This window comes from Rhincodon typus, chromosome 12 (assembly GCF_021869965.1).
Source record: "Rhincodon typus isolate 14 chromosome 12, sRhiTyp1.1, whole genome shotgun sequence".
Taxonomy (NCBI): domain Eukaryota; kingdom Metazoa; phylum Chordata; class Chondrichthyes; order Orectolobiformes; family Rhincodontidae; genus Rhincodon; species Rhincodon typus.
This window is the reverse complement of record NC_063343.1, coordinates 47,936,792-47,957,295: the sequence shown is the minus strand read 5'-3', so window position 1 is coordinate 47,957,295 and position 20,504 is coordinate 47,936,792. Positions and strand designations below refer to the sequence as shown.

At 44.1% G+C, this 20,504-nt stretch overlaps 1 protein-coding gene across 1 annotated transcript in view; it reads left to right on the top strand.

The window, feature by feature from the left end:
• The first annotated feature begins 316 nt into the window (after positions 1-316).
• Positions 317-20,504, top strand: part of LOC109932290 (solute carrier family 22 member 5-like) — a 47,659-nt gene continuing 27,471 nt past the window's right edge. The window contains exons 1-5 of the mRNA XM_048603629.1: positions 317-332; positions 6,046-6,112; positions 8,981-9,135; positions 17,223-17,394; positions 20,216-20,342. Of these exons, the coding sequence (XP_048459586.1) occupies positions 9,012-9,135; positions 17,223-17,394; positions 20,216-20,342 (423 nt within the window). The 5' untranslated portion in view covers positions 317-332; positions 6,046-6,112; positions 8,981-9,011. The remainder of the gene's footprint in view (positions 333-6,045; positions 6,113-8,980; positions 9,136-17,222; positions 17,395-20,215; positions 20,343-20,504) is intronic.

Sequence of the window (20,504 nt, the reverse complement as noted above, 5' to 3'; positions counted from 1 at the left end):
TGAGTCCTCCAGGCTGTAGGGTGCCCAGGCAGAAGATAAGGTGTTGTTCTTCAGATTTGTGTTCCAGGTCGCTGCGACACTGGAGGAGGCCGAGGACAGACACGTTGGAAGGGGATTGGGGCACGGAGTTGAAATAGGCGGTGACCGGGAGGTTAGGATGGCCATTACGGGCCAGGTGGAGATGTTCAGCAAAACAGTCACCTTGTCTACATTTGGTCTCACCGCCGTATGGAAGACCACATTGGGAGCACCGGAGGCAATAGACTAGGTTGGAGGAGATGCAGGTGAAACTCTGTCTCACCTGGAAGGACTGTTTCAGGCCCTGGATGGAGGTGAGGGAAGTGGTGTGTGGGCAGGTGTTGCATCTTTTACAGTTACAAGGGAAGGTATCAGGCAGGTTGGAGTGGTTGGTGGGGAGTGTGGCACGAACTAAGGAGTGGCGAAGGGAATGGTCCTTGTGGAAAGCAGAGGGGGACGGGGAATGGAAAATGTTCCGAATGGTGGGGTCTAATTGGAGTTAGCAGAAGTGTTTGAGGATGATATGTTAGATGCTGAGGCTGATAGGGTGGAAAGTGAGGACATGGGGGAATGCTATCTTTATTATGCTTGGAAGGGAGGGTTAAAAGCTGTGGAGCGGGGAATGGAGGAGGCACAGTGGAGGGCTGTCTGGATGACAGAGGGGGGAAAAGAACATTGTTTGAAAAAGGCAGACATCTGGGATGCTTGGGATTGGAACGTCTCCTCACCAGCGCAGATGCGATGGAGATGGAGGAATTGGGAAAATGGGATGGAGTGTTTGCAGGATACAGGGTGGGAGGAGGTGTCATCTAGGTAGCTATGGGAGCCTGTGGGTTTATAGTAGATGTCAGTCCGTAAACTGTTGCGAGAAATGGAACCGGAGAAGTCAGGAAAAGGGAGGGAGGTGTCTGAGATAGACCAAGTGAATTAGAGTGTAGGGTGGAAGTTGTTAGTGGCCATATCCCAAAGCTTACATCACCTAGAAAGACAGGCAGCACACCAAAGGAACACCAATTCCAAAGCACACACCATTCTGAACCATAATACCATTCCTTCACTGTCACAGCATTAAAAACCTAGAACTCCTCCTGCGAGTATCTTGAGAGAAGATGGACTGCAGTAGTACAATAAGGTGGCTCACCACCACCTTCTGAAGAATAATTAGGGATAAGCAACATGTGAACATATGAGCTTAAAAGTTATGAGAAGGATTAGTTATTTGGCTCCTTGAGCCTGATTTGCCATTGAATAAGATAATGGTTGAGCTGATAACTCCATAATCCCGTCGACCATTGCTAACACATTATACTTTGCATACCAAGAATCTATCCACCTCTGCCTTAAAAAACATTCAAACATTCTGCTTTCACCACCTTTCAGAAAGGCAGTTCCAAAACCACATGGCACCCACCGTGAGAAAAAAAATCTCCTTGTTTTTGTCATTAAATTTGTGACCCCTTATTTTTAAGCAGTGACCCCTAATCCTAGATTCACCCGCAAAGAGAAGCATCCTTTTCCCATCCATCCTGGCAAGGCCTTCAACATTTTAGATGCTGGACTCAAAATTTCTCTTACATTTCTAAATACTAGTGGAGTGAAATCTAGCCTACAAGGAAACAACTCCATACCCCATAATCAAGATATGGTCCCACAAATATGCTTGACAACTGGAGCATAACCCTACCTACTTTTATAATCAACTTCACTTACAGCAAACAGTGACATTCTGTTAGCTTTCTTATTAATTGCTGCACCTGTATGGTAACCTTTTGTGTTATAGGCACTAAAAGACCCAGATTACTCTTCAGCCCTAAAGCTCTGCAATCTCTCACCATTTAAAGATAGTAGGAACTGCAGATGCTGGAGAATCTGAGATAACAAGGTGTAGAGCTGGATGAACACAGCAGGCCAAGCAGCATCATAGGAGCAGGAAGGCTGACGTTTCGGGCCTAGACCCTTCATCAGAAATGCAATGTAACAGAGGAAGAGGTGGGGTTTAGGGCCAGTGGAGGTACGGAAGAGGGATTGTTCCATGTAACCTACAAAGAGGCAGGCAAAGCTTGGGCCCATGCGGGTACCCATGGCCACCCCCTTTGTCTGTAGGAAGTGGGAGGAATTGAAAGAGAAGTTTCTGAGGGTGAGGACGAGTTCGGCTAAGCGGATAAGGGTGTCAGTGGAGGGAGACTGGTCAGGCCTGCGGGACAGGAAGAAGCAGAGGGCCTTTAGGCCATCTGTATGGGGAATGCAGGTGTATAGGGACTGGACGTCCATGGTAAAGATGAGGTGTTGGGGACAGGGGAATTGGAAGTTCTGGAGGAGGTGGAGGGCGTGGATGGTGTCACGGATGTAGGTAGGGAGTTCCTGGACCAAGGGGGAGAAAATGGAGTCCAGATAGATGGAGGTAAGTTCGGTGGGGCAGGAGCAGGCAGAGACAATGGGTCGACCAGGGCAGTCAGGTTTGTGGATTTTGGGAAGGAGATAGAAGCGGGCGGTGCGGGGTTGGGGAACGATGAGGTTGGAGGCCGTGGGTGGGAGGTCACCTGAGGTGATGAGGTTGTGGATGTTTTGGGAGATGATGGTTTGGTGCTTGGGGGTGGGGTCATGATCAAGGGTGCGGTAGGAGGAGGTGTCGGAGAGTTGGCGTCCGGCCTCGGCGATGTAGAGGTCAACAACTGCGCCTCCCTTATCCGCGGGTTTTATGGTGAGGTTGGGATTGGAGCGGAGGGCTGCATGTTCTGCAGGGAAGAGGTTGGAGTCAGTGAGAGGGGTGGAGAGGTTGAGGCGATTGATGTCTCGACGGCAGTTGGAGATGAAGAGGTCGAGGGAGGGTAGGAGCCCTTGGGGTGGTGTCCAGGAGGAGAGGGTGTGTTGGAGGCGGGAGAAGGGGTCAGTAGAGGGAGGGTTAGGTTCACGGTTGAAGAAGTAAGCGTGGAGGCGGAGGCGGAGGCGGCGGAAAAACTGCTCAATGTCCAAACGTGATCGGTATTCGTTGATGTGTGGGTGGAGGGTGACAAAGGTGAGCCCTTTACTGAGGACTGTCCATTCGTCCTCAGTAAGGGGGAGGTCTGGGGGGATGGTGAAGACTCGGCAGGGCTGGGTGTTGCTGTCTCCTGTGGAGCTGCTGGCTGTGGAGGCTGTGGGCGGAGCGACGTCGGCGTCAGCTGTAGGCGGAGTTGCGTCGGCGTCTGCGGTGGGCGGAGTAGCGTCGGCGGTGGGCGGAGTAGCATCGGCGGTGGGTGAGTTGGGTAGGCGGCGGCAGCAGCGGTGACGGTAGGTGCGTCTTCAGTGTCTGCGGTGGTGGTCTCAGAAATGGAGGCGGTGGCATCAGCAGCAATGGCGTTTGCTGTCCCGGAAGTGGGGTACCCGGCGGTGGCAGATGTGATGTCATCTGTGGGCTCTCGAACAGTGGTCTCATGGCCAATGGCGGCGGGCACATTGTGAGGAAGGTCCTGGGTAGGGTTGGGGATTTGGGGGGTGGTGGAAGCCTGTTTTGGGTGGCAGGCATCAGTAAGTTTACTGTACTTACGGTTTTTAGTGTCCAATAAAGCTGAGTAGAATTGTGAGTTCAGGTTGTGGATCCTACGAAGAATAAAAAAGCAGGAGATGAAGGGTCTAGGCCCGAAACATCAGCCTTCCTGCTCCTATGATGCTGCTTGGCCTGCTGTGTTCATCCAGCTCTACACCTTGTTATCTCACCATTTAAATGCTTCTTTGTTATTCTTCCTGTCAAAAGATGAATATTTCTACTTATTTCCCCACATTATACTACATTTGTCAGATCTTTTGCCACTGACTTGATCTATCCATGCCACTTTCATATCATTCTTATCTCCTGTTCACAATTTACTTTCCTCCCTATCTTTGTGTTATCAGCAGATTTAGCTACCATGTCCATCTCATTGCCTTCACACTGATGCACACAGCTCATGAATCATTTTTTAGAAGTTCTCAGACTGTTGTGCAGCAGGACGTACCAACAGAGATAGAGACAGGGCAAAGCCATTGAGGGGTTCGAAAACAAGATTAAAGTTGAGGCAGAGCTTAAACGGGAACCAGTGTATGTTAGTGGCAAAAGGGTGATGGATTAATGGAGTTTGGTAGGAGTTGGACAATGGGGTGTGATTTTCAATGATCATAAGTTTTAGTATCGTAGAATGTGGGAGGCTAGACCGATGTTCTTTGAAATCGTCAAGACTTAATGTACAAAGATATTAAGCATGCATTCATCAATAGATTAGGTTAGGCAAGGCAGAATTAGGAAATGTTATGAATCTGAAGTAGATGGTCTTAATAATCATGTGGAAACATGGCTCATCTCATGAGCAAATATGATACCATGGTCTCAGTTATTTGCAATGCAGAGGATGGAAGTTAGTAACTGGAGAGCAGAGTTTGTAACAAGATCCAAATTCATTGGTTTTGGTTTTTCCAATATTTAATTGGAAGAATCTTTTGTTCATTCAGCTCTGAAAGTTAGATGAGCTGTTCAATGATGTAGAAATCATGGATAGAAGAGACAGACCTATGAAAACTGACACTGTGCTCTATTGTTGAGGGGCAGCATGTAGTGGAGATATAGGAAGGCCATGGCTAGTTCGTTGGGGATCATCTGGGGTAAGCATGCAGGAGCAGGAAGGCAATTTACTCTCTGGCTAAGATGAGATAAACATGTGCAACCCCACCTAGCTGCATGGTGGTGGAAAAGCATTGGAGGAAGATCATGTGATCAGCCTTATCAAATGCTGCAGTCAGGTGTTGAAAGAAGAGAAGGGACAGTTCATCTTTGTCTCTGTAACACAGAATACATGTATAACTCTGATAAGAGCTGTTTCAATACAATCACATGGGACCAACCTGATTGGAGCAATTAAAAGAGAGAAACCTGGGAAAGAAGGACAGAAGCTTCAGAAATGACACCACTTGACTTTGAACAGAATTGCATTTGCTTCAGTGCCTCTGTCACTGAAATTCATGTAGAAAATGCAAGTCCTTCATTATTAAAGCAATGGCAGACACACTGGAATTGAAGAATGATGTGGTGGTTATATTATTGAACTAGGACACCAGAGACTTTTTCTGATAGTTAAGTAGATCACGAACTCAAACCCTGGCACAAGGAATTAATAGTTGTTAAAATAAATGGAAATAAACAGCTAATATTAGTGAAACCTTGATTATCATTAAAATCTAACAAGTTCAGTGAGGTCTTTTAGGGAAGGAAATCGCTATAATTGATAGGAATAGCTTTTACATACATTTCCAGTCTCATACCAATGTCATTGACTCAATTTTCTTCTGAAGTGTTTTAATAAACCAGTTAGTTGTATCAAATTGTTATTTGGGATATCTACAGATAGGTAACAACATTTTGTCTGGCTAATGGCCATGTTCCAAATATATAATTTTTCAAAATGCCTCTTGAGCTCAATTGTTATGCACGGTGGCCAAATTGGGTATAGAAAATAAGAGCAAGGAGATTCTGTTCAGCTTGGAAAAGATGCCAGGTAGACCTCAGCTGGAACATTATCCTGGGTGCTACACAAAGGAAAAGAGTGGAGACAGTGCAAAAGTGGCTCATGAGAATGCTTCCAGAGATAAGAAACTTCAGTAATGAAGACAGATTGGGGAAATGGCGACTCTTTTTCTCAGACAGGAGACAGCTAAGTGTAGATTTGATAATTGGACAGAGTAGATGAGGAGAAACTGTTCCCACTCAAAAAGTTGGGAATGAGTCGGCACAGGTTCAAAGCAATTCACCAAAGTAGCAAATGCGATGTCACTCAGCGTGTAGTTAGGGTCTGGAATACACTACCTACAAGTCTGTCATTTTATGTGCATGGAAAAAATATAAAAGAAGTAGTAGGCTAGAGAGGGGTGCAGGATGCTATCCAAGTAAATATCTTCCAGAGCTTGCTATGGTCGTCTTTATAAGGGGTTGGTGGAGGCGGGGGAGAGGGGAGGTGGGGGGAGGGGGGGTGGCGGGGTTGCATAAAATTTAAAAGTAAAACTTGAAACCTTTTCCTTCAGAAAACAAGCCAGAATTGTACCTCACCATCCTCGCTAAAAAGCTAGCCTCAGCTCTGCTCTTTGCCCGGTAGGTATACAAAACCTCTCCAAATATTTTAGCATGTACCCTACACGTGATCTATTTCAGTGAAATAGATTTGGGAACTCCTGACTCCACCTCCCAACTTATTCCCTCAACTACTGATAGCAGTTTTTTTGTGAGCAACAGGTCATTTCAAAACTCCAAATATAAGACTGAGTTCTGTTATGTCTAGGTCATAAATTTTTACTGCTTGTGGCAAATCCTTACCAAGGTTTCAATAGGCATATGACAAAAAGATCATAGGTTGTAGTATGTTGTACTATTGTAGTATGTAATTGTATTATTGCAGTTGTAGTATGGTGCACTGACCTCTACATCGCCGAGGCCAGATGCCAACTCTCCAACACCTCCTCCTACCGTCCCCTTGATCATGACCCCAACCCCGACCACCAAAACATCAGCTCCCAAAACATCCACAACCTCATCACTTCAGGTGACCTCCCACCCTCAGCCTCCAACCTCATCGTTCCCAAACCCCGCACCGCCCGTTTCTATCTCCTTCCCAAAATCCACAAACCCAACTGCCCTGGTCGACCTATTGTCTCCACCTGCTCCTGCCCCACTGAACTTATCTGCAATTATCTCGACTCCATTTTCTCCCCCTTGGTCCAGGAACTCCCCACCTACGTCCGTGACACCACCCACGCCCTCCAACTCCTCCAAAACTTCCGATTCCCTAGTCCACAACACCTCATCTTTACCATGGACGTCCAGTCCCTATACACTTGCATTCCCCATGCAGATGACCTAAAGGCCCTCCACTTCTTCCTGTCCCGCAGGCCCGACCAGTCCCCGTCCACTGACACCCTTATCCGCTTAGCTGAACTCGTCCTCACCCTTAACAACTTCTCCTTCAATTCCTCCCATTTCCTACAGACAAAGGGGGTGGCCATGGGTACCCGCATGGGCCCAGGTTATGCCTACCTCTTTGTAGGATACATGGAACAATCCATCTTCCAAATCTACACTGGCCCTATCCCCCACCTCTTCCTCCGTTACATCAATGACTGTATTGGCGCCGCCTCGTGCTCCCACGAGGAGCTCGAACAGTTCATCCACTTCACCAACACCTTCCACCCCGAGCTGAAGTCCACCTGGACCATCTCTGATACCTCTCTCTCTTTCCTGGACCTCTCTGTTTCCATCTCTGGCAACCGATATCCATTTCAAGCCTACCGAATTCCACAGTTACCTAGAATACACCTTCTCCCACCCACCTTGCTGCAAAAATGCCATCCCCTATTCCCAATTCCTTCGCCTCCACTGCATCTGCTCCCAAGATGAGGCATTCCACTCCCGGACATCTCAGATGTCCTCATTTTTCAAGGAGCGCAACTTCCCCTCCACAGTTGTCGAAAACGCCCTCAACCGGGTCTCTCGCGTTTCCTGCAACTCATCCCTCACACCCCCTCCCCGCAATAACAACCAAAACGGAATCCCCCTCATTCTCACGTACCACCCCACTAACCTCCGGATCCAACACATCATCCTCCGGCACTTCCGCCATCTGTAATCTGATCCCACCACCAAAGACATTTTTCCCTCCCCACCCTTATCTGCATTCCAGAGGGACCACTCTCTCCGTGACTCTCTTGTCCGCTCCACACTCCCCACCAGCCCCACCACACCCAGCACTTTTCCCTGCAACCACAGGAAGTGCTACACCTGCCCCTACACTGCCCCCCTCACCCCCATCCCAGGCCCCAAGAAAACCTTCCACATCAAACAGATGTACACCAATCATCTGCTAATGTGGTATACTGTATCCACTGTTCCCAAAGTGGTCTCCTCGACATTGGAGAAACCAAGCAGAGGCTTGGAGACCGCTTTGTGGAACACCTACGCTCGGTTCGTGACAAACTACTGCACCTCCCAGTCACGAGCCACTTCAACTCCCCCTCCCACTCCTTGGACGACATGTCTATCCTGGGTCTCCTCTAGTGCCACAATGATGCCACCCGAAGGTTGCAGGAACAGCACCTCATATTTCGCTTGGGAACCCTGCAGCCCAATGGTATCAATGTGGACTTCACAAGCTTCAAAATCTCCCCAAAACCAGCCCAGCTGTCCCCGCCTCTCTAACCTGTCCGTCCTTTCTCCCACCCCAACATCCATCCCCACCTACCAGCCTCATCCCACCTCCTTGACTTGTCCGTCCTCCCTGGACTGACCAACCCCCACCCTAACTCCCCACCTACACTCACTTTTACTGGCTCCATCCCCGCCTCCTTGACCTGTCCGTCTCCTCTCCACCTATCTGCTCCTTTATCCATTTTCCATCCGCCTCCCCCTCTCTCCCTATTTATTTCAGAACCCCCTTCCCCTCCCCCATTTCTGAAGAAGGGTCTAGGCCCGAAACATCAGCTTTCCTGCTCCTCTGATGCTGCTTGGCCTGCTGTGTTCATCCAGCTTTACACCTTATTGTCTCAGATTCTCCAGCATCAGCAGTTCCTACTGTCTCTGATAGGTTTTTAATCCTATTTTTAGGGTAAATCTACACATAAGTAGAGAAGTTCATGTTTATTTGTATGACTTCTATGTAATTGAGATAATTATAGATACCAATGGAGTGCATGTGTATATGTATGATGTGGAGGTGCCAGTGTTGGACTGGGGTGGACAGTCAGAAGTCACATGACACCAGGTTATAGTCCAACAGGTTTATTTGAAATCACAAGCTTTCCTAGCGCTGCTCTTTTTTCAGGTGACAAAGGAGAAGTACTCTGAAAGCTTGTGATTTCAAATAAACCTGTTGGACTATAACCCGGTGTCATGTGACTTCTGTCTATATACATGTAGAAATGTTTCAGCATATGATTAACCAGATGACCTTTATTTGCTTCTGCTTTGCAGGTTTGGGAGAAAGATAGTTCTGTTTGGAACTATGGCTACACAGACTGGATTTAGCCTAGTTCAACTGCTCTCTCCAAACTGGGAAATATTTTGCCTGCTGAATTTCCTTGTGGGCTTTGGACAGATTTCAAACTATGTGACTGCATTTGTTCTTGGTAAATACCTACCCTCAGTACTTTTATTCGTCCTTTCCTCAAAATCTTTGTTGATTCTGCCACTCCTGTTATGGCACCATTTTCCAGACATTGACCCAGAAGACTGGTAGAATATTCTGAAATTTGAATTCAGTCTTAAGTAGTCAATTAAGGGCACCTTTCTACCTCTGCTGGAACCTTGGTAGTGTTACAACAGAGGGAAAGGAAAGGAAAAATGAATGAATCCTATTATCACTGCATTCTCAACACAGTTAAATTAAAATATTCCATGACCCTCACAATTATCTAATTGCTCATAACTAGACTTTATGAATTAGAGATCTTGGATACCAATTTTTGTAATGTAAACAAAAATTAATGATGTATTATTGATCTGCCACTTTAGCAGGACTAAGACAAAGTACAAAGAAAGCTGATTAATATTTAGGATTTTAACACTCTTCTTTGACTATAAACACTATTCACTCACAGGCAGGCAGACATAGTTAAGGGATAAATTTAAAAAGAATAAAAGAACTGTAATTTACCAGTTTAATTAAACAGTATCAGATGATGGCTGCCAAACATTCATGAAATCCTTGGATAATGAGTTGTTCACAGATAGTAAAAATGTTTATTTACCTTTGTCACCAATTCAGTGAACTTCAAAAAATATTTAGTTCTTTCTTGCAAACTGGGATTTTCTTTTCTCAGAACATTCAACAATCCAGTACCTGGATATAAAAATAGAAAGAGTAAAACACATCCGCACTCTCTGGAAGTTTCAGCAACCAGTCTGTACTTGTCAGAACCAGTCAGATCGGTTCTCTACCTCTTTTGCTTTTTTTAATCAACATTCTCTGCAATTGGCTGACTAACCCAAGTCATAGAGTTATACAGAACAGATACAGATCCTTCAGTCCAATCATCCACACTGACCAGAAATTTTAAAGTGATCTAGTACCACTTGCCAGCATTTGGTTCATATCCAGCTAAACCCTTCCTATTTATATACTCATCCAGATGCTTTTTAAATGTTGTAATTTCACCCTCCTCCACCGCTTCCTCTGGCAACTTGGTCCAAACACACACCATCCTCTTGTTAAAAAGTTGTCCCTCAGGTCTCTTTTAAATATTTCCCCTCTCACCTTAAACCTGTGCCCTCTAGTTTTGGACTCCCCTACTGTGGGATAAAAAAACCCTGGCTATGCACCCCATTCATGCCCCTCATGATATTATGAATCTCTATAAGGTCACCCCTCAGCCTTTGACACTCCTTTTCAGCCTCTCCCTATAGCTCAAACCTTCCTCCCCTGATTGGCCAATGCAACATCCAACTGGCTGTCAGTCCTGAGCAATCAATACCTCAGTCCAATTTGTCTACAGTGTTCCATGGATCCATACTATTCCAGATGAGGCCCCAACAGCAAACATACACATTTGTTTTCATTCTTTTAAAACACAGAGCTATTCAAATTTAACTGACCCTAACCTCAAGTCACAGTTCCACCACAAAAAAAAGAAAAATACAAGAAAAATATTGAGGTTTCTTGAGTGGGTGCAGATTTCCCTCCTAATCAGGTCCTTTATGGCGCATGGAGAGACATCCTAGTTGTGATGGCAGTCCCTTAAGTAAAACACTTCCCCTCAATCCTCATTGACCTTACATCCTCCCAAGCCCCCCATTATGGACTGGCCCCATAACACCTTAAGACCATAAAATATATAGGAGCAGAATTCGAGCATTCGGCCCCTCAGGTCTGCTCCTCTATCCGATCACAGCTGATAAATTTCTCAAACCCATTCTCCTGCCTTTTCCCTTTAACCCTTGATCCCCTTATCAATCGAAAACCTATATATCTCTGTCTTAAATATAATCAGTGACTTGGCTTCCACAGCCTTCTGTGGTATTCGAGTGCCACAGATTCACTTCTGTCTGGCTGAAGAAATTCTCCCTCATCTCCGTTCTAAAGGTTTGTCCCTTCAGTCTAGATCTGTGCTCTCAGGTCCTAATCTCTCATACTAGTGGAAACATTTTCTTCTCATCCACTCTATCCAGGCCTCTCAGTATTCTGTAAGTTTCAATGAGGTCCTCCCTCATCCTTCTAAACTCCACTAAGTACAGACCCAGAGTCCTCATCATGACAAAACTTTCATCCCCGGGATCATTTTTGTAAACCTCCTCTGGAAACCCCTCCAAGGCCAGCACATCTTTCCTTCAATACATGGCCCTAGTTACCTTGCTACAAGGTCAGGGTCTACTACTAGAATCCTAGGCAGGTTGCAGTCCTTTCAATTGGCCAACAGCTCTTAGAAGCAAACGCTCATCCTATAAGTTGCAGAAGTGTTTTTAAATCTTGCCAAGACCAGTGTAAGCACCTGAGGCATTTTTTCCTCCAACTCTTTGGTCTGTCATTAAGTCCAGTGGCACGCAGAGAAAATTCAACATCATTTATTTAATGCAGGATTGCTATACATTGGTAAAAACTGCAAAATGAGGCATTGTTACTTCAAGTTCTACCCTAAGGCACATTTTCCTAGTGGAGACTGGGATAGTCATGTTGTATAAATCAGAGAGTGGAAAAGTTTCTGAAGTGTCTTTAGAAGAATTTTCTTGATCTGTATGTTTCTAGCTTAAACAGGTAGGATGCATTCTGTGGAATTAGGTGCATCAAGTGAATCAAGTACCAATCGGAGAACATTCAGGAAACAGTGATCACGATATCATATAGTTCAGGTTGTTTATGGAAACCTTAAAAAAAACCAGGAGTAAAAATATGAAATTAAAGGAACATCAATCTCAGTTGGGGTGAGAACTCATCAGGTCCAGGTAAATTGAAATCAAGGATTAACTGGCAAAACTTTAAAATGAATACAGTCCACTCTTAAAGAGGAGATTTTTTTTGGGTGCAGTCATGGTGCATTCCCATAAGAGAGAATTTAGGGCAACCAATGATACACAGAAGGAAGAGATACCATGATACGATGTAAGATAGATATAAAGTTAGTAATACGTATAAGAATCAGGACAAATATAGCAAACACAGAGTGGCAGTGAAAATGAAAATAATTGAAGCAAAGAGACCATGTGAGAAGAGATTACTAGCTAACATGTAATAAAATCTAAATGTCTCATATTAACGAGTAAATAATGAAAGTTTGATATGGGAAGGTGTGGGACAAATTAGAACCCAAACAGGAGACCCACATACAGAGACATGGGAAAGGCTGTGATGCTAAATAATATTTAATCCTGCCTTTATCAAGGAAGAGGATACTTCTCAGGTCAGAGCAGAAGAGCAATTATTTGAGATACTGAATGGATTAAAAATTGATGAAGAAAAATTGAAAATCCAGGTGTAACTTGATAAGTCATCAGGGCCAGATGGGATATATGGGAGTCATGCATACTTCTATGATGCTATCACTCTATCTAAAGATTCTGAGGAAATGAAGGTGAAAATTTGCAGATACTAGCTATAATTTTCCATTTCTTAGAAATGGTGGAAGTGGCTGGAGACTGGTGAATTGCAAATACTATGCCTTTATTCGAATGGGGATCTAAGGATAAAAGGTGCCTGATAAAGTTCCACATATTGGGCTTGCTAGTAAAGTTGAAACCCAAGAAATACAATGTGCAATGGCATCAAGGACACAAACTTGATAGGAACCAGAACAGTGCTGAATAGCTGTTTTTTGGATTGGAGGATGAATGATGATGAATGATTTATTTATTGTCACTTGCATTTTGCAGTGAATATCACAACAAAATACAGTGAATACATTCAACAGTCACCACAATCCAGTGCCATTTTGAATTGTTTAAGAATAAAAAGGATAAAAGATATAACTGAAAGAGAATAGTTTTTACAATTAGAAAGAATAAAAGATATGGCACGGTGGCTCAGTAGTTAGCACTGCTGCCTCACAGCGCCAGGGACCCGGGTTCAATTCCACCCTTGGGCGACTGTCTGTGTGGAGTTTGCACATTCTCCCCATGTCTGCATGGGTTTCCTTTGGGTGCTCCGGTTTCCTCCCACAGTCCAAAGATGTGCAGGCTAGGTGGGTTGGCCATGCTAAATTGCTCTGACCTGAGAAGTATCCTCTTCCTTAATGTGTAGATCAGGTGGGTGGGCCTGGGCGGGTTGCTCTGAGGGTCAGTGTGGACTTGTTGGGCTGAAGGGCCTGTTTCCGTACTGTGGGGATTCTATGTATATAACTGAAAGAGAGTCCTGAGCCCTGAGCTGGCTCACCAATGACACCTGCACTTCCACTCCCCCTCTACCACCTTGCCACTGCCTGTGAAGGACCCACCAACATTGGAGTCGCCACTGTTTAGGTGCCATCTCTTCGCCGCTCAGTCCACTTCTACGCTTCCGCTGCCAATACCAGGTCTCATGTGGAACCCACACTCGCCCCGCAAACAGGAGTCCCAGCTCTGGCCATACCACACAGCAGCCACCACCAGCAGTTCCCACTCTCGACCTACTGCAACCAGGAGATACTGCCTCTGCTGCCAGGCTAGGCTGCCGATGCCATCTTGCCAAGCATCCTGCTCCGGCCACCCTCCTCTGAGGTTTTGCCTTGCTGGCACCGCCATCTTGGAAAGTCCGCTGTTGCCACCACCTCTGATCGCTGGAGGAGCTTTGCTGCCACCAGCCCCAAATGGCAGGAGGACACCCTGTTGTTGTGTCCACTGCCACTTCCAACCACTGGGAGGTGCCACCAATCCACACATGGCCTGCTGTAGCTGCCACACCTATTTTGCCAACTGACCTGTCACAAAAGACTCCAAAGAAAAGGAAAACAAAAGAAAAAAAATGAAAGAAAAAACGCAAAAGTGAAAAGAAATTACAAAAAGAAAGAAAGCATGCGGGAGTGGATGAGCCCTGGACAAAAGCCCTGCCACTCTGCCGCCATCTTGAACATGAGAGAAATGTATACAGTGGGGTTGTCCACGTACTGTTATTAGGGCCATTGTTTTCTTGATATCTGTGAATGACCTAGACTAAAGTGAGCAGGGCACAGTTTCAAAATTTGTAGATGGCACAAAACTTGCTACTATTATTGACTTCAAAGAGTACAGTTATAGACTCCAAGAGAAGGCAGATAGGCTGCTGAAATGGATGGAAACATAGCCCATAAACTGTAATGCAGAGACATGTGAAGTCATATATTTTAGAACATAGAACATAGAACAGTACAGCACAGTACAGGCCCTTTGGCCCACGATGTTGTGCCGAACTTTTACCCTAATCCTAAGGTCTATCTAACCTCCACCCCTACCTTATACTATCATCCATATGCCTATCTAATAGCCGCTCAAATGCCCCTAATGAGGCCGACTCCACTACCCTCTCCGGCAATGCATTCCACGCCCCTACTCTCTGAGTAAAGAACCTACCTCAAACATCTCCCCTGTATCTACCTCCACTCACTTTAAAACTATGCCCCCTCGTAATAGATACCTCCACCCTAGGGAAAACGTCTCTGGCTGTCCACTCTATCTATACCTCTGATCATTTTGTACACCTCTATTAAGTCACCTCCCATCCTTCGTCGTTCTAAAGAGAAAAGCCCTAGCTCTCTCAACCTTTCCTCGTAAGACCTTCCCTCCATTCCAGGCAACATCCTGGTAAATCTCCTCTGCACCTTTTCCAATGCCTCCACATCTTTCCTGTAATGAGGTGACCAGAACTGGACACAATACTCCAGATGTGGCCGAACCAGACTTTTGTATAGCTGGGGCATAACTTCACGGCTCTTGAACTCGATCCCTCTATTAATGAAAGCTATTCATGAAATTTTGATAGGATAACTGAGTAGAGGCATTATAAAATAAACAATTGTCAAAGCTGCACAGACTGTGGGTTCAGAATAATGGAAGAGAAGGTCAGAAGTGATGTGAGTTGATAGCTAAGACAAGAGGAAACATTGAAACAAGTTTGGCCGAAAGGGACAGTAGATGGCAGAGCACCTGACTGGATTTTTTCAAACTCGGCAACACAAATATGCATGAGCGCTTAGTACATACCGTAGAATGGACTTAAAAGCTTGAAATGACATGTTACTGTTTAATTTTAAGTTGCATATGATGATTGCAGTTCTGTCTGTTATGTTTAACAATGTGCAGTAGGATTAAACTGAGTTGGCTATTTTGCTTGCTGGAATTTTGTGAGAACACAAGGATGAAGGGACTGAAACCATAGGAACAAAAACCTGATCAACTCACCTGCATCTTAAGGCAGGATGTAAGTAATATAGTGATGAAAAACCTTGCAATTATCAGTTATCAGGAAGCATGTCAATAGTGACAATGCCACGATTATCAAAGACACTCAGAAAGAATTTCACTAAAGAAATCTTGAGGTTCTGCTTATGTGAGGTCACATAAATTGGATAAATTATTTGAATAGTTAATTTAAGAAACACATCTTAAGAATGGCAAGACAGGTGAATTGACAAGCCTGCAGCATATGGGATCTCCTAGATGTCAGTGCAAGTAGGGCAAACATGTCAGCAATAAGTGTGTCCAACTCAAGCAGATTCAACTGAGAATTGATGAGCTAGAGGTTAAACACTAAGCTGGGCGGGAGGGTGAGCTGTGAGGGGGATGGAGAGATGCTGCAAGGTGATTTAGACAAGCAGAGTGAATGAACAGAAATGCATGTCAGATGCAGTTTAATGTGGACAAACATAAGGTTATCCACGTTGAAGCAAAAGCAGGAAGTTGGATTATTATCTGAATGGCTATAAATTGAGAGAGGGGAATGTATAATATGACTTGGGTGTCCTGGTACACCAGTCACTGAAGGTAAGAATATCGATGCAGCAGGCAGTGAAGGGTGCAAATGGTATTTTGGCCTTCATAGCGAGAGGATTTCTTAATACAGGCGCAGGGATGTTTTGCTGCAATTATACAGGGCCTTGGTGAGAACACACCCGGAATGTTTCATGCAGTTTTGGATTCCTTATCTGTAAAAGGATGTTCTTGCTATAGGAGGGGTGCAGCAAAGGTTTACCATACTGATCCTTAAGACAGCAGGACTGATGTATGAATCAATTAGGATTATATTTGTTGGAGTTCAAAACATTAAGGGGGAATCTCGTAGAAACCTTTAAAATTCTAACAGGACCAGACAGGATAGATGCAGGGGTAAATCATTTAGGACTGAGATGAGAAGAAACTTTTTCACCCAGAGAGTGGTGTACCTGTGGAATTCACAATCACAGAAAGCAGTCAAGGCCAAACCATTGTAAATTTCAAGAAAGAGTTGGATATAGCACTTGGGGCCGAGGAATCAAAGAATACAGATGAAAAGCAGAAACAGGCTATTGAATTGAATGATCAGACATGATCATATTGAATGACAGAGCAGGCATGAAGGGTCAATTGTCCTACTCTTGCTCCTATTTTCCATTTTTTTAATGCTTCTATGCATTAAGTCATTACTTAAATCTAATAGAGTGCATTCTTGAAATTGAACATAAAAGTGAAGTTGTTATGTTTTGGTTATCCAGGGCATTTGAGAGACCATATTGTGCATTGTATGTGTAGTTTGGGTCTCTTTGCTTGAGGAAGGATGTAAATACATTGGAGGCAGGTTCAAAGGAACTTTATTAGATCAATACATTAATGATTGGGTTTTTGTATAACGATAAGTTGGACAGGCTGGGCTTATTTCCAGTGGGGTGTTAGAAGAATGAGGGGTGACATGAGAGTTGTATAAGATACTGAATGACCATCACAAGATGGACATAGAATCCATGTTTCTTCTTGTAAGTGAAGTCTGGTCTAGGGCACTGTTTCAAAATTATGACAGAGATTAGGAGAATTGATTTTCTCACAAAGTGTTACATATTTTTGGAACTCTCAGCTTCAGAAGGTGGTGTAGATAGGGTCATCAAATGTTTTTAAGGTAGAGGAGAATAGATTCTTAAGAGGTAATGAAAAGATAACTGGAAATGTGGAATTTGAAATACAAAAAAATCAGCTATGACTTTATTGAATGGTTGAGGGGCTGAATGGTCTCTATCTGGTCCTATTTTGTGTGTATATATATTCAGGTAATGATGTTGTGCTTGACCTGATTATTCTCACTTTACAGGATCAGAACTTTTGAGGAAAAAAGTTCGGGTTATATTCGGTACTGTGGGAACTTGCATTTTTTTTGCAATTGGCTACATGACCCTGCCTTTGATTGCATATTTCACACGAAGTTGGCGGATATTGCTTTTCATCTTGTCTCTCAGTGGCCTGGTGTACATTCCTTTGTGGTGGTAAGTAGGAACTGGACCCTTAACTTGTATAATCACCAATGTGAGGACTTTTATTGCTTCTAACTTATGTCAATGATTCCATCCAATAGGACGAGTGCTTGTTGGAAAGGAGTGTGCATGGCTTATCAGCGTGAACAGTATATTAAAGCAATATTACAATTAATACTGTAAATTTCAAGAAGGAGTTGAATGTAGCACTTGGGTCTAAATGAATGAGAGAATATGGAGGAAAAGAAGGAATAGACTACTGAATTGGATGCTCAGACATGGTCACACTGAATGGCAGAGCAGTTGTGAAGGGTCAAATGACCTGCTCTTGCTCCTATTTTCTACGTTTTTTTCTCCTTAACTCTGATGGGAGGCTAAGCATTCAATGGCAGCAATTTTCATCTTTACCACAGAGGAGATAATGGAATGGAATGCATATCCAGTCGTTTATAATATTACCCAATTTTACCAGATTGAAATTGACATTTGAAAATTAAGTAGATTCTACAATGGGTAGGTGACCTGTTCATTCCAAGTTGATAAAGCAAGTATGTGGAGCTACTGGAAGGGCTCAACATAGCTTCCCAATCTTCTTGAGATTCTAGGGCTGTGCCAGAGTATGAGAAACTTTCAAATTTAATATTGTTATGCAAAATTGGTTTGAGGAGCTTCCTATTAGCTATAGGTCAGTCAGATTAACATCAGTGATGGGTAACCTTTTGAAACAATACCATGGAAGAAAAGTCAGCAGGCTCTTGGAGAGGTTTCAGTACATCAAGGGGAGTGATTGCAGATCTATAATAGACATATCATGCTTTTCTAACCTAACTGAACTTACTGATGAACTAACAGCAAAGAGTGTTTGCTTAAATAAATTCTAAGATGATGTTCGATTAAAGTTCGGTTAACAATATTGGGCTCATGGAATTGGACACTCAGAGTCAACTTAGTTTAAAAGTCGACTTCAGAAGAAGGAGGTGCACGTTAAGTTTTTTTCATACTAGAAGTTGATAAACACTGTTATTTTGCAAAGATCGATTCTAGGACCACCTAAATGGCTTTCATATTGGAGAGTTAAATTTCAAAATTTGTTGATGATAAAAAAAATGGAGGTGCAACAGGACATAGACCAGCAGAATGGACAGAAAAGCAGAAGATGGAATTAACATAGAGAAGTGCAGCATGATGCATTTCAGTAGAGAGAATAAGGAGAGATATTTTAGACACAATGGCACAAAAGCATGTGTTGCAGAGGTTAAAAAGGTAAACAGGACACTTGTTTTTTTGGTCTCTCATGCCTTCGTAGGAATGGTTTGCCATGTATTTGGGTGGGAAGGGCATGGGATAGAAATCTCACCACCCTCCTGCCTACCTCCATTCATGTCCTGAGCAGAAGACTTGTGGATAGCATTCCCACCTAGAAGCTAATTGAGCTGCTTAACTGATTACTTAAGGCTAATTATGTGCTGCAGCACATAACCATTAGCATTTAAATAATGGTAGATAACAAATTCATATGCAGAGAAGCTGCCCAGCTAACTCTCCTGACTTTAATAGTGGGCAAAGGGGGAGCTAGTCCCTAATTTAAGGGGTCTCCTTGCTCCATTAGGGGAAGGGGAACCCTGGATAAAGCCATTCCTTACCGTTACTTCATAAAGCCTTTCCTTTCCTCCCACTTACCCTCATGATCCCTACCCCACCCATATTCAGCTCTATCTGCTGATCTTGCTGTCGTCCCCAGTGTGGCACTGGCAATGGCAACCACTCTGTTGATGATGCCCATACTAGAAAACTGCCAGCCTCTGATTTGGTGGTAGTCGATGCAGGTGGTAATTCTGCCCTATTCAGGGCTTAATCTGATGGGAGGTAAGTGCCTGTTTGAAACAAACCAGGCCTCCTGAAGAGATACAAAACAGAACGCCACCGCTTCCCAAACAGGTGGGTGGCGTCCATATTGCCACATGGCATATTAATGTGACTACTATTTTTACCATTCATTCAGAAAGGAGTTATGAAGTCCAGTTTACATTCCTGCAGAGGGTGCCACAGTTGCATTCTGTCTGAAAATGTCTTGGATGATTTCAATTAGAATTTCTGATCATGTATAGTTCATCAAGAGATGAGTCTAAATCTTTATGATGTTTCAATTATGTTTGTTTTTGAAAAAGAATAGTCCTGTGAATCTCCTTCATAGAATCCCTACAGTGTAGAAACAGGCCCTTTGGCCCAACAAGTCCACACTGACCCTTAGAGCATCCCACCCAGACCCATACCCCTTTAACCCACTTAATCTGCACATGCCTGAACACCATGGCTAATCCACCTAACCAGCACATCTTTGGACTGTGGGAGGAAACCAGAGCACCTGGAGGAAACCCATGCAGACACAGGGAGAATGTGCAAACTCTGCACAGACAGTTGACCAAGGCTGGAATCAAACCCAGGTCCCTGGTGCTGTGAGGCAACAGTTCTAACCACTAAGCCACCGTGCCACCCCCTTTCCAAAGATGTGATGCTCATTTTCCTCAGGAAATTATTTTCAAATCAGTTTGATAGATGTTTCATTATTGCGATGTGTATTGTCCATTGACTGAATTAAGAGTAGAATGCTGGTATGTAAACACAAATTTACGCGGAGGGAGTGAAAACCCAGTGTATTGTGTCAGAAAGAAACAATTTTGACCACAGATTTTTATTTCCACGCAATGTTTATTAAAAAGTGTTGATGCAGACGAAGCTGTAGTCCTTTAGATCTCTTTGCACTATATGTCATATCAAGGTATTTATTTCAAGTATTTAGAGGCTCAGTTAAAATAAAATACTTTGACACCAGGTTTATTCCCGAATCTCCACGCTGGCTGCTGACAAAGGGGAGGGTACAAGAAGCTGAAGCAATATTCCAGCATGCTGCAAAGAAAAATGGTGTCAATCCACCAATGACGCTCATTAATGAACTTAAGGTACTAGCATACATTTGTTTCTTGTGTAGTTGAACAACCCACCAAAAGAGACCTGTTGTAGCGAGAACTTCAGATACTGGAGTCAGAGATAACAAAGTGTGGAACTGGGGGAACACAGCAGGGCCAGGCCCCAACAGTAGAGCATAAAACCTGACATTTCGG